Below are 14,316 nucleotides of genomic sequence, written 5' to 3'. Positions count from 1 at the left end.
ATTTGATATGTGTGTGTGTGCATGTGTGTGTGTGTGTGTGTGTGTGTGTGTGTGTGTGTGTGTGTGTGTGTGTGTGTGTGTGTTTGTGTGTGTGTGTGCTAATAAACGTAAAGAGAGCCATGCACAACATCAAGGCAATAACCTCTGCTAGACTTGACTTCCTCATATAGTTTCCCATAATTCAACTAATTTCCCACTGTGGTTTTCTGAAATTGCAGGAATATATATATTTTTTTATAAACAGTGTCACCAGTGACATTTATGACAAATTAAGAAGAACTGAATGATACAGAAATTAATTTGTAGATACGAGTGTCAAGCGAGGAGAGAAGCATCAGCTCTTTGCTACGCAAGAAAGATTAAGAGGGAATGAGGCAAGTGGTTCACGTTACCTCGGAAGAGTTACCGCCTGGCCACAAACCCACTGAAGAGGCCAGTGACAGCGGTGACACAGAAGACGTCAGAGGCACGCTCGGCCCACTTGTCACACTCGCTCCGGCCTAGCACCCGTGAAAACTGCTTCTCCTCTCACTTCCCTGCACCTTCCCCCATACTCAAAGCTTTCATCCTCCCTCACCTTCGTCTTTTCTTACTTGTGATTACCGCACCACCTCGCCCTTCTCTCATCCCCTGACCTCTCTCTCTTACTGTCCTCTTTTCCGTTTTCTTTTCTTTCTTGCCCTTATGGCTCAGCACTTCTGATCCCCTGAACAGTTTCACCCTTTCCATCCTCAAAGTTTGCCTTCTTCCTATGATCTCTCAATCTCTTTTTCACTGTGCTCTCTACTTTGTGATCTCAGTTACCCGACCTGCCCCTCCCCATCCTCGCTCTCCTCAGCCCCAGTCCTTTCCCCTTGCAGAATCACCCTTGATATCTATTCAACTGCCATCAGCCAGAGGAGAGATGAAAATCGATTCTCCTTCCAGCAGCCGGTCTTCTATGGCTAAGTAGAAAGAGGAGGCAGTTAGCCAGGCTCAAAGTAAGGCCGTCCATCCATCTCCCTTTGAGGTCTGACGACAAGGCTGCTCTGAAGTCAGTGTAGCAGTGACTGGAACTGGGGAGAGAGATGAAACATGGGGGAGAGGAGGGGCACCAGAGGAGCAAAGACTATGGCACATTAAGATCTTTTTTCAGACAAGCTGCAAAGCCAAAACTACCCCCCAAAAAAAAAAAAACGAAAATAAACAGCCCAACCTCAACCTTCATCCAAAGTCAGTCAACCGCTTCATCCAAATTCGAGCAACTTCTTTCACGCTTACATTTTATTCGTCAAGGTTTTCTGCCCACAACAGAAACAAACAACCCATAAAACCGCACGTAGCAGTGGCAGGAGATCATCTCATCCTCATACCTAAACAACCATCGCAACATGTGGTAAATGTTTGAGATGGTCTCAGTTTGGTAAGGTTTAGGTTTAGTAAAAGATCATGAAGTGAAATAAAATAAGTATGTTTGTTATATAATCAGTTACAAACATGACTAAAGACCAACATAACTTAACTTACAGGTCAACTTCATACTTTAAGTTAAGGCATGTCGAGTATAGGGCCTTAAATAAGTCAAGTCATAATTATTATGGCCACTACAGGACGGCGCCACTATTAGCGTTAATATGGTCATAATAAGCTGCTTGTACAAATGAACGGGTTGTTATTCTGGGGAGGACGGTCTCCAAAAAAGAGGTTTGGGCATAAAAAAAGGATCAATTTACTACATATAATATCTACGTTTCAGTCCTAGGACCACTGTCAACTTACCAGAAACAATTTCTTTGGAAAATGTTTTTCTGGAACTACTTTTCCTCAAGAAATAGGCCCTCAAAACTGGGGCAAATAGAACAAAATGATATTGTGGATGTCTATTTTTCTCAACCTTTGTTTCTGATCCCTTTAAAATAATCCAAAGCATTTGCAACCCCTCATCACAGATTGTATACTTGTATGAGTCTTCATTAGTTCTACCAAATAGGAATTTTCCCTTGTAAATGTTTCAGTTTCATAAAATACGTCAGAAGAGGTAAAAATGTCTTATTGATTGAGAAAAAGGGAAAAACAGAGAATAGAAATAGAATATAACTTCATGCATAAGAAAAATGTTTGTGTTTTTTTAGCTTTCCTGTCATATTAATCATCTTGTGACCCCCACCAGGTTGGGAAGCCCTTCAACCATACCTGTTACCCTCATGCCTAACCGCAATCTAGATTAAAAATCATGATTTAAAAAGTCATTTTTTCGTATTACTGACTTTTGAAGATAGGTGAACTTTGATGTGACTGGAGGCCAGAGAGGGAAATTTTAATTTGACATGCAGCTGCAGAAAGAGACTCCTCTTTGAGGAAAGCGGTAAAGGGAGGGTGAAAACGATTTAACTGAATTTCCCCGAAGAGAGATAGATAGGCCAGACCATATCTCACCTTCCATCTGCTGGGTCAAGATACAAAAAGGTGGAATGAGTCCAATATAGGGATATGAAAAATTCAGCAACCAAAAGCCTTCTGCCTGTTCCACCGATCCAGGTCCCTTAAGAGTTTGTGTTTGTGTGAGCATCTGTGTGTGTTTGTCAGTACACAGGCGTACAGTACAGCACAGAGAAAGATGCTGACAGACACATAGAGAGGCAGTTTTTTAAAGTCTTAACGGTGTCAGTGACAGTTTGTCATAACAAGCTCATCGAAGCTGCGCCTCTCTGTCTTTCGCTAACTGAAAATTGTGTCGCAGATGGCTGAAGGAATCTTTGTCTTACAGGAAGACAAAGAAAGATGGAGTAAGTGTTAACTAGGAACAAGAAACACTAAGGAAAGCAACCATGTCATATGCAGTGAAAGTGTCAAATAAAAAAAGAGATATGATGGAAAGATGGGCCGAGTTCACCACAACAGCTAAGACAAAGTGTCGTCTAAGTGTTGGCCTTCAGATAGATGCTGCCTTACATTTCTGCCATGCCAACCCGCAGCTCTCTTGTGACAACAGAGCTCACCTCTGTCAACAGAGTTCATCTCGGGCATATTTTATGACAGGATCAGATGCAGGAGCAAATATGACTCAGAGCTCAGAAATTCCTCAAAGGCAGAGGCAGGGAGCAGGACAGTACATCGCACACTTCCATCAGGTTAAAAGGGGCACTGCACAGAGTTTTACATGTTAGAGTCAGTTTACTAAACTACACATCTTGTACAACAGTCCTGTAGCATCTCTTGTTGCTCTGAGGAGCTTTGTCACATCTACTATCAAGGTGCATTATGGGAAATGTAGAACAGCGTTTTTTGGGGGGAATATGAATATGTTTCACAAGTTTAAATATGTGTGTTTGTTTTACCGCACCTGATTTTCTGCCTCTTCACATAGAAAAGGTCAGCGTGCTGCTTTATGAGAAGGAAATGTAATTTTCGCGTGTGATCTAATAAAAAACTCTCATCAAAGTTTTTTCATCCCCCCCACCCCCAAGTCCTTTGTGTTGGAATTTGTGTTCTTTTGTTTGTGATATAAAATATACAAACTGATGAGCTGATGGAAATGACAGACGCACAATCGCCTGAAATAGTTATTTGAATATAAGACCTTCAAATTGTTTTTTTTGTGATTTTAGATTAGGGAGAAGTCATTGAGAATAAGTGCCATAACAATCAGTTTCATATTCCACCTGACACAAGGTTACAGGTGTGTCATTTGTGTGAGATCACGCAAGAATCACAATATCACGCTATCACAAAACTATCTTACCAGGCTCCAAGTAACGCGTTTGTTGTCTGAGCAAAAGTAAGCCGGCCAATCAACGTCCTGTGAGGAGCTACTGGCAGTTCAGGCGAGAGCCGGCCGTGACGACAACACAGAGATAACTGTTCATTCAAAAACAAAAATGCCTTATCGCAAAAGAGGTTATCGTAGATGCTGCAGTAGTTTGCAGTTATATCAGAACTGGACAGTATTTCTTCATTAAAAGAGCAGAGAGCAAAGAACAGCACTGAATGCTTTTCTTAGTGGAAAAAAAGTTTTCATTCCCAAGTGACGAGCAGCTCATGCTTTATGGATCGTTCATCCAATCACCTGCCAGGTGTGTTTGAAAGTGCCTGCCCTTTTCCAAAGAGTTTCCAATGATGGCTTCTCAGATGGTTGTTGTTGGCAAACCCTCTGGAGAGTCAGGTCAGGCTTTCATTGGCTAAAAGACTAGTCCGGACATCTCTGTGGGTTTTATTGGAACATTTTCTTTAACTCTCTCACACTGTAGCGCTAAAGTGTGCAGTGAGTGGAAAATCGTTCTGCCCTGTCTGTATCAGTGTCATTACTCTCTCTGACCCCGAGACCTTGCTCCAAAAGGTCAAGATGTAGCAAGTCGAGGAAGAGGATCCAATACCAGAGGTCATAAAACACTCCATTAGCACTGAGCAAGAGTAATTAGGTTCATCTCTCGCCCGCTTGTGTAGTACAGAAGTAGAGTAATGATCGTAGAAGTTGTAGTCTTAATTACAAGCTTCCTGCACAACACTTTGTATTTACTGGAGTGTAGTTCCCTTGTGGAGAGGAAATATTGCAGATTTTTCATCCAGCTCATGTTATTTTCCAATAATAACTAGCCTGCTGAAACCAAAAGCAGGATACATGCACAGCATGATCTGCTTTAAATAAAATGGAAGATCATGGGTTTCTGTTTAGGAGCAGGGCCAATTGCTTGAATAAGGCCCCCCACATGCTGTATAAGGAGCTACACATGTGCTCTATGAAGACAAATAACTATCTTAACTTCACCATGCATAGAGTGAGCATCAGCCATCAGTTACAGAGGCCGCCCCCGTGGATTTGGCGGTCAGAGGACCTGAAGTGAGAGAGCAGCATCAAACAGAGCGCCCATCTGAAACAGGATTAGAGTTGTTCGTGGGTTCTGATTATGCAATATTTATCTGTTCTTTTCTCAGGGAGCATGGCACATGAACTCGGGGAACTTTCAGAAGCGAAGGATTAATTTGCACGCATTGGAATTAGCGCTCAGATCAAAGAGAGGGGGCGTCATGGGAGTATCCGAAACCTCTGTGTATCTAGAATAGATTTTTGCCTCGCTGTGTACCACTTCTATTTTCATAATGATAAGGAAGGGAGAAAAAAAACGGAAACATCAAGGCAAATTCAAGCTGGAGAGGAAAATAATTAACCACATGTATATGCAACAAAACCTACCGGACCAAAGCAAAGATAGTATACAAGTACGGACAGTAACAGTAAGCAGCAAGGGAGCAAAGTTAGCTAAAATATACACAGGGATTTTCTTGAATGTTAATGGATAAAAGAAAACTAGACCACTATCTTCGTGTTGGATCGTGGTCGTTACTTGAGGCAGAAGTGAGAAACCACAGAGCACTGAGGTGCATTGGGACTTGTCTCTGTGCTTATTTGTGGATTTCCTCTGCATAAACTGCAACTACCCGGCCCTTCCTCTCCTTTTACTGTTTTGTTGTTATCCCTCAAGATACTGAAGTTATGTAAGGACTGGGCAAAGACAAGAGAGCTATTAGCTTCAACACTTGTGGGAAAACAAATGCTCCAACACAAACGCACAGGTCTGAAAATCATTCCTCTTACCGTCACAGTCACCCAAGTGGGCCACGTTTCCCTGTTCGACATCTTGCTCGAACGGCAGTCTGCAGAGGAGAAGAGACACGGTCATTAATCAGAGGACACGGAGGCACAACAACTCGACCGCTGACACACAGCACAGATCCACTCTGATAGAGGGAAACTATCTCAATGTTACAGCAGAGGACACGTTGCAAGAGGGCATCTAGCTCTACAAGCTCCTTTAACACTTTGATTGAAGACATCTTTGTTGTTGTTTTTATTTTGAGAAGTGGGTAAAAGTGAGAAAAGAAAAATAATTAAAACTGCAAAAGAACTCAAGAGGCCCTTAAGCTGCCTAATATCCTGCAATAATCACCATTATAATTCAAAGATAACCACTTATGCCTGCAGGGTCATTAATTAAGCTAATTCATGCACTGAATTACAAATATTTCTAGGTCAGCATACTTCACATTCGATATTTGTACCCGTGTTTTCAAGTACTAAGGAGTTAGAGTAGGAAAAGCTGTTTGAGTCATAAATAAGGAGTTTAACTTAAGGACGTTAATGAAAAATATTTGTTTAAGAACAAACTATTGTGCTTTTCTGAAAAAATAACTTGTCTTAACTTGTCAACAAAACCTCAAACTTTACTCATATTTCCTGATTCTAGACATTTCTTCTTGCTACAACTCTATCCTCGTGCTTTAAAACTCATTTCCTATTCAGGGAACGGGGGAGCATGGAAAACTCAAAGAACAAAAACATATGATGAGGTGAGGAAGCAGAGAGGAAATGAGAACAGCACAGAGACCAGGTGCTCATGAAGAGAAACACAACTGCTCTGAATCATGGGTAGTATCAGAGAAAAGAGTTCATTCAGTACATTTACAATGACACACTTGTGAGTGGAAATACCTGTAACTAAGTGATAAAACACAACATGATTTATATGACAATCAGCATCACATCAGGTAATACATTTCCAATTCATTTGTACCAAAACCAGAGGCACACAAGGTTTTTTAATCTGATCTCAATGTTTGATATCTGACATGAGAAAAATGCAACCTTTATAGCTACACTTTCACCAAAAAGCGTATTAAAGGAACGGCATAAGATTGTTAGATGAGAAGATCAACGCCACTGGAGTGAGAGTGGGTCGTCCTTCATTCGAGATATCGGCGGTTCGATCCCCACCTCCCCCGGTCCACATGTCGAAGTGTTTTTGGGCAAGACACTGAACCTCGAATTGCTCCTCGTGCTGTGCATGGGTGTGTAAATGTGGTGTGAATGGTTAGATCAGATTAGATGGTATGTAGATGTCCATTGCCATCAGTGTAAATGTCTGTGTGAATGGGTGAATGTGACAAACACTGTGAAAGTGCCTTGAGTAGTCAGAAGACGGGAAAGGCGCTATATAAGTCCAAGTCCATTTACCAAGTCCATGATTAGCTTAGCTTAGCATAAAGACTGGAAAAAGCTAGACTGACAATCTATAAAATTGATGTTATCAGGGAACCAAACACTTCAGACTTGTTTTTGGTAAGGATCCATCAGTGAGGACATGGCAGCAGAGTTGCTGACTTGAAGCAAGCATATATAATAATTTAAAGAACATTTAGAGAAACGGGAGCTTATTCAAAGTCATTGGAAAGGATTCAGGGTATGAAACATATTTTGAAGTTTGGAAAACATCTTTTCCACTTACAAACGACATTTGCATTACATTTTGGTTGCTATGGATGAATACGGCAAACTTTGCTTGATCTTTTATGGTAATGAGTCAGTCAGAAGTAACAACGACACTTTGGATTAAATAGATGAATCTGTAACACACAAGCATTCATAGTAAATCATGACTATACTCATAAACACGATAAATGCTTTCTGATGCACGATATCTACAGCCATGAAACATTGTCGATGACACTTATAGTGAAGTTAAAGTGTCCTGTGGATGCTCTGGACTAGTTATAAACTAGAGGTTGATGGATGGGGCTTATAATAAACACATTGTCAGCAGTAGTAAGCAATCATAGTTTGCTATGATGCAGCACGGATTATCTGATATGGTCATGCATTACACTTTCCGATAAAGCATGCATTACTATACATTTACTTAATTTTATTACTTAGAACATACAACGACCACTTATGACACTGCATGGACTGTTACGGCAGAGAGTTAGCAGGATTTGTTTTTATACAGAATTAAATAACCATACAAGAAACTTCTAAACAAATAGTGCTGCTACACTAAATCACTATTCGGCCTACAAACAACCTTTGAAGAACCACAGCACAAAAAAAGTTCATTGGGACAAGAGACGGAAGTCTGTAATCAGCTAAAGGCTCAGGCAGCAGCGTCGCCAACATGTGCGCTTTTAATGCCGAGGACTCCCTGTGACAAATGAGTCCAAGTGCACTGTGAACCAACAGCAGGTTGTCACTTTAATAAAGAATAATGTTTTGTGTTCTCTTGGCTGCCTCTCACAGACTGTGGGTCATTTACTTCATATACATTAGCTTTGCCTGTGGCTCTGTGTGTCAGCGTGCATGTTTTCAATTTTTTTTTATTCCAAGCACATTCTCCTACGTACGTTGGATCTATATTTAAAGATTCCATAATAAAAAGGAAAGCCATAAAGACCATATGTGTATTACGTTGGATGCTTGTTTACAGCAACAATACCCAATCAGTGGTACCCCTGGGGTTACCTCTGCAGATTCCAGGGGATGTGGAAAGATCGTGGTGTAGCTCAGCTAATCTAATAAAAATAGAAATTACAGATTGATTTGAAACATATCCATATCCATTGAACTAGCTATGACTCCCGAACATTACATGTTGCAATTAAGAGAGTGAATAGTTAGTGAGCAGAGAGGCTGAAACACTTCCTGCATCTAAAAGTAAAAAAAAAACTGTTGTTTCGTAAATATTCTCACTGGCAGAAGCAAAATAAGGTGAGACATGTTTTGCATCACCTGTTTTAGTAGTACAATAACAACACTCTAGGACAATTAAAAACACTCAAACGAAAAAACAATCAAAAACAACCCACCTTTTTCATAGAAAATACAAAACTTAATTACCTCGAAAATTGCCCAAATTACAGTCTAATGTTATATAACATCAGCTGCTGAGCTCTTGGGCGTCACTTTGCAAAGAGAGGCTGTGTTAGTCCACAAAGAGGAAATCCACAGTAACTCAATGCAAAATCGATTGCAGAGTTGACCGCCCTTGCTAAATCAAATCAAGACCAACACAGAAGCCTTTAATAGTATAAGCAAGCAGCCTGAGGTGGTCTAAAGGCCCATGTTGTCTGTTCTGCTGCTGGCACTACACCTGTGTTTTAAAGGCCTAATACAATAAGCAGACTAAACAGATATTTGATTTCACTGAAGGGGATGCATCCACAACTGGAGGTGAGCTGTCAAATTTCAGTAGCAGGAGGAGGAGAGAGGTCACACAAACACCCATGCTCTCATATTCACAGACATCCAGACAACACACTGTCTGGGTACATCTGCATAACACGCAGACGGTGTTACACAACAGGGAAACCAAGACAAAACTCGGCTCTAGGTCACACACCTGCGTTCTAAGGACACCACTTGATAACAAGAAAAGCGGAAGAACAAAGTATTGTTTAACAGCAGCAGCAGACATATTGAATCAATAATGTACACAGAGTAGACTGTGTGACAGGCTACTTAGAGGGCACAGATGTTACTCAGAGGCTCAAGTAGTCGCAGATAGAGCCAAGGACTTCCAGACCACATAAATAATATATGGGACGTCTCTACGGGTGGTTTGATAGGTGTGGTGTCAGAAAAATAACCTTGAGAGGTATCATTAAAGTAGGAACAAATCAAATCAAAACAAAAAAACTATTGGATAAATGAGAAGGAACTGTAAAACACCATGCAGACAGATGGACTCAAAGAAAGACAAAAGAATAAAGCAGAGAGACAGAGGTGTTGATGCAGAGCAGGTCCTGTATACAGCATGGCAGTGTGTGTGTTGTGGTGACGTATACATGAATGCAGAGGTTTCATACCTGGTCCCAGGTCGGAGGAAAGAGCAGGTGCTTCCTCTGGTCCAGCCGCAGTAAGGATCCCTGGAGGCGATACAGTTCCTGCAGAGACAAAAATCCAAATAATCTCTATTTTAATTAAGATTCCTGTTAAGTAGGTTTTGTGATTACCGGATTAGTCGTTTTGTCTGCACTAGGCCTCAACTAGAAGTCAGGATATCTCATCGTACTGATCATTTTTGCATATCTGAGTCCATCAACTACAAAATCATGACATATATATTGATTTCCTACTTTCAGAGAGCTAATGATTTCCAACGTATTAAGTCTTGAAACTTGCTTCATGATGGTATTCATCACAGTGAATATTTTGTCATTTACGTCAATATTGGGCAGGCTGGAAATGCAGTTGAGAGCAGAAACAGATTTGATATCAAACACTTTCTTGTTAGATGATTAAAGTTGTTCAGAATGAAGTGGGATAGTTAATTCTTGACAAGATGATTGGGATGCAGATAGAAGTTTTAGTAAAAGCTAATAATAAGTGGATTTAAGATGGTTTTCCTCCTGAAACTAGGTCTCGGATATTGAGACATTCTGGGATTTGAGAGCTGTCTGCCAAACAGCAATTCTTTTATATGCAACAAGTCACCAATGTTTTATCCCAATAACCGTTTCTCAATGTCCGTGTTGCTTGTGGGTTTGATTTTCAGACTTAACTCAGATTTATTTCACTTCTATTTTCACTCTTAAACATCAGATGCTAGAATGCCCTTGACTGCAGCAAGTAGCAGATTTTTTAAAAAATGAAATGCCCTCTGTTGATAACTACAATGATAATCTAATTCTGATAAAAACACACAAAGCCAGAGACATTCACTGTGAAGGATTACTTGGAGGACTTGCTCTGTGGTTAACTGCACTACATGACTTTTTAATGACGGGACTGTACGGGGGGTTAAACGAGGTTAAAAGGTCGATGTGCAGCTGTATGCTTTGGAATGCAGACTGTAAAATGTTGAATTATTAAAGATTAATTTGGAAAATACATAACAACCATGTGGACTGAAAGCCGTGTGGAATAGAGGCACTCATAAACAGTCTTCAAAGAAAACCAGACCTGAAGCTGCTGAAGCATGACGAAGAAATCTTGCGAACAGACTCGCGTACACAACATTAACTCAGTCTCCCATCTAAACACATAAACTCACACACTAAACGCTCCTCAGAAAGCATGTGAGCGTTTCTTAATGTGCTCTGGATTACACGCTTGTACGACTCACCTGGTTCAGCGAACACACTGCATGCCTGATGTGCTGGTGTGTGTGCACCAGTGTGTTAGTGTGTCAGTGGACCCTAACAGGCCACAGCCACGGGCGCAGAGACTCTTAGAATGTAACAGCGAGGGAGAGTGAGTCTATACTGTGGTGCTTGTGTGGGAGCATCCTGGTGAAATACCATTACTTTGAATATATGCATTTAAATGTTTAATTACATAGGATTAGCGGATGCCGGGTATTTCTGCACCTTCAGTTTAAGTTAAACACATTTAGACTGGCAAACTGCCAGAATAACAAAAATGTCACTGGAGATCTGATCATCTTATAACTGCTCGAGAAATATAATCTCTTTTTAAATAATTATAAACAGGGGATGTGGTGGGAATGAGGATTTTATTAGTTTTTTTTTTATCCGTTTATAATTTGATAATGTTTAAACGTACTGCACTCCCCCGGGGAGAGAGAGGGAGCTCATGTAGAAGAGCGAGCGCGCGCGCGTGAGAGAGAGAAAGAGAGAGAGAGAGAGAGAGAGAGAGAGAGAGAGAGAGAGAGAGAGAGAGAGAGAGAGAGAGAGAGAGAGAGAGAGAGAGAGAGAGAGAGAGAGCGTGTGAGTACGTAAAGAAGAGTAGACGTGATACAAAAACCTTGTTTGATCATGAAGCCCAATGCTACTGTTTAATAGTGACAAACGTTGGCGTGTGCCGGCTGAGGCAAGTGGACAGGTCCAGCGCTGTTACGATATAACTTTATTGTTTATTTTGATGGAGGCGTGGTTAGGCTGGCAGTAGGTGGCAAGGTCAGCACAGACATCACACTTTGTGGGGCTTATCATCAGCATCTGTGTGGAGAGTTTGGAGCGTTTTCAGAGCTAGATCGAACAGGCCATTAAGGAGGTGCCAGAGGTACAGTCACAGGGTGTTTGGAGAGAAATCGCCCGGTCCAAGTGTCCAAGCAGTTCATGCAAACAAAGAGCTGTGAAGCGGCTGTGAGTCGACCACACATGCACATATCCCAGTTAGGAAAGGTTGCAATCACTCAGGGAAGTGCAGTTCACATCGTTCACTTCTAACGCAACACATAAGGAGGCACTAGGTCTTGAGCTGATTAGCCTTTTACTGTAATGTTAGGAGTTATTACGAACTTGGTTAGTATAGCAGCGAAACAAAAGCTTAAATGCACATCAGCAGGTCCACGTTATATACGTCTGGTGTATAAAATGTCTGTATTCTCACTGCGCTGTATTTTTATGAACTACGATGATCTGGTCATGTCTCTCGCCCACGTCTTGGCGCTGCCTCACACCCTGTTCCTCTCCTTGCAGTTCTCCTACTCATATAACTGAAATTACGTTCAGTAACTACTATTTTTCATTTGGGTTTTTTCGTTGTTGCTATGGCAGCAAAGATCGGCAGTGGCGGCCCACCACAATGGAACACGACAGGAGGAAACACTGCATTAAACTACCGATTATTCCTTTATTTTACTATGATTGATGATGTACTAATATTGTTCAACAATTATATGGATTTGTCTCATGCTTACTATTTGCATAAGCGCCATTATCATTTGTTATTATCTATTATTTGCTCAATCATGTATTACACTGTTGGTAAACTTCTATTATTATTATTATTATTATTATTATTATCTGTTAAAATGATGCTACAGCTATGATACAGTTAAAATTGCAGGCAAAGGTAATACCACATCATTATATTTAATGGTGAAGTATTACACAACAGTTTTTATTGGATTTTTTTCCAATTTACTGGCGCATTTATTGCATTTCAGTATTATGCAGCAGTTAACAGATTATCACTTTACTCAAGGGCACAGCGACAGTTGTTATTAAGTTGTAGTTATTGCAGGAAAATTCAGGTCATCTACAGAGCAGCAGCCCTGGAGCTGGCAGAGGTTCACAGTGTCATGCTTAAGGACACTTGTGAAGGCCAGATGGTTCTTTAATGGTCACCACACTTCTTATTAAGCTGACCTGCTGTGCTTTTATCTTCCTGTATGTCCAGTGTTTGGTGCAGACTTACTTCATGCATCGGGAGTAGAGCTGGCATCGTGCCACTGGTACTCTGACCACACATGAGGGGAAGGCAAGGAGCAGAGTGTGGCTCGCCCGGTCCAGAGTCAGAGACAACAGCTGCCTGGCCTGCAGAGAGTCTTCAGCACACCTGCAACATACAGAAAACACAAAAATGCATGAGGCAATTTCAATTACCAGAGCGAGACTGCACATTAAACCTCTGACCTCACTGAGCACTACAGCAGGAAAAAAACATTCCTCATTACTCTATGTGAAACAACTAAACATAAACTGGTCTAGCTATAACACAATTGAAGTAGATGAGAGGTAGCGGTGTAGCCAGATGTTACAGTGTCAATACAAATATGCACCGTGCTTATTTTAGAGGGTCGAGAGGTCGGCTAACAGCCTGGAACTGAAACGTTTCTAATTGGCACTTGGAGCTACGATAGCCGGCAAGACCTGCAAATTTATACCTTTTTATGCACATGTGAACTCATGCATTAGTTGTATCTGGATGGTTTATGGTAATAACATAGCAGCGGACCCACAGTCATTAAGAAGCATCTATCATCCTGCTAAGGCCAAGCTGTGAGTCATTCTTCATAGCCAATATATAAAAAAAACAAGGGAAAAGGAAGGCGAGCCCATGTAGGGAAAGCGGGGGAAAAAATAAAATAGGATAAACAACAAATAATAACAAATGCAGGGAAAAGACAGAGACGCAAAGATGAGAGACTCATAAAAATAAAATACAGAACCAAGATCAGATGTGGGGAGAAAATAGGAGAACATACAGGCTCTATAAGTTGTATCTCTCTCATTTCCTGGCTCATTGTGGCAACCAGCCAATCACAAAGCAGTGATTTCTCTCTGTGCTGACTTCCTAAAAGATGACTGTGTTAGTGGCCCTGCTCCTGTTTAGCCAGGGGTTTATTACAGGGCACAAGGCATCTCTTTGTCAGTGTATGTAAGGTGAGGCTGGGGATGGTCTGGCCTCGAGCATAAAAGGAAATAAAAAAGGGATGTGGCTGTGCTCCGTCTTCTGATTAGCTGTATGCCTGCTGTGATAGACGAACTGTCACTGACCTCCTGGTGGGCTCACCATGCACACCAAATTATCCCTAGTTCCAGTCCAGACCAGCTCATCCATCACACAGTCCGTTCATTTCTATTGCCATCACTATCCCTCATTTGTCAAGTCCGAAGCAGAATAAATAAGCTGAGACACAAATTGGTAGGTATAATTTGGAGAATTTGGGAAAGGAAAGAAGTTGATTAGTTGACTCCACTGTAGGGAGAAAATGTGTTTCCAGCCAGTTGGTTCGAGAAATAATCCTTTGTTTCCCCTTATTGCAGAAAAAAAGTGGAATATAAATATATCAGGGAGCACAATTACCACGAAAGAATGGT

General features: G+C 41.2%; 1 protein-coding gene across 1 annotated transcript in view; it reads right to left on the bottom strand.

Annotated features, from left to right (window-relative positions):
• Window positions 1-14,316, bottom strand: part of sema6bb (sema domain, transmembrane domain (TM), and cytoplasmic domain, (semaphorin) 6Bb) — a 129,906-nt gene that overhangs the window by 17,952 nt on the left and 97,638 nt on the right. Inside the window, exons 14-16 of the mRNA XM_083939115.1 lie at window positions 12,911-13,051; window positions 9,613-9,690; window positions 5,573-5,631 (exon numbers count right to left, since the gene is read on the bottom strand). Coding sequence (XP_083795241.1) covers window positions 5,573-5,631; window positions 9,613-9,690; window positions 12,911-13,051 — 278 coding nt within the window. The remainder of the gene's footprint in view (window positions 1-5,572; window positions 5,632-9,612; window positions 9,691-12,910; window positions 13,052-14,316) is intronic.

The sequence above is a fragment of the Echiichthys vipera genome (assembly GCF_963691815.1).
Source record: "Echiichthys vipera genome assembly, chromosome: 3".
Taxonomy (NCBI): Eukaryota; Metazoa; Chordata; class Actinopteri; order Perciformes; family Trachinidae; genus Echiichthys; species Echiichthys vipera.
This window is presented reverse-complemented; position numbering and strand designations above follow the sequence as displayed.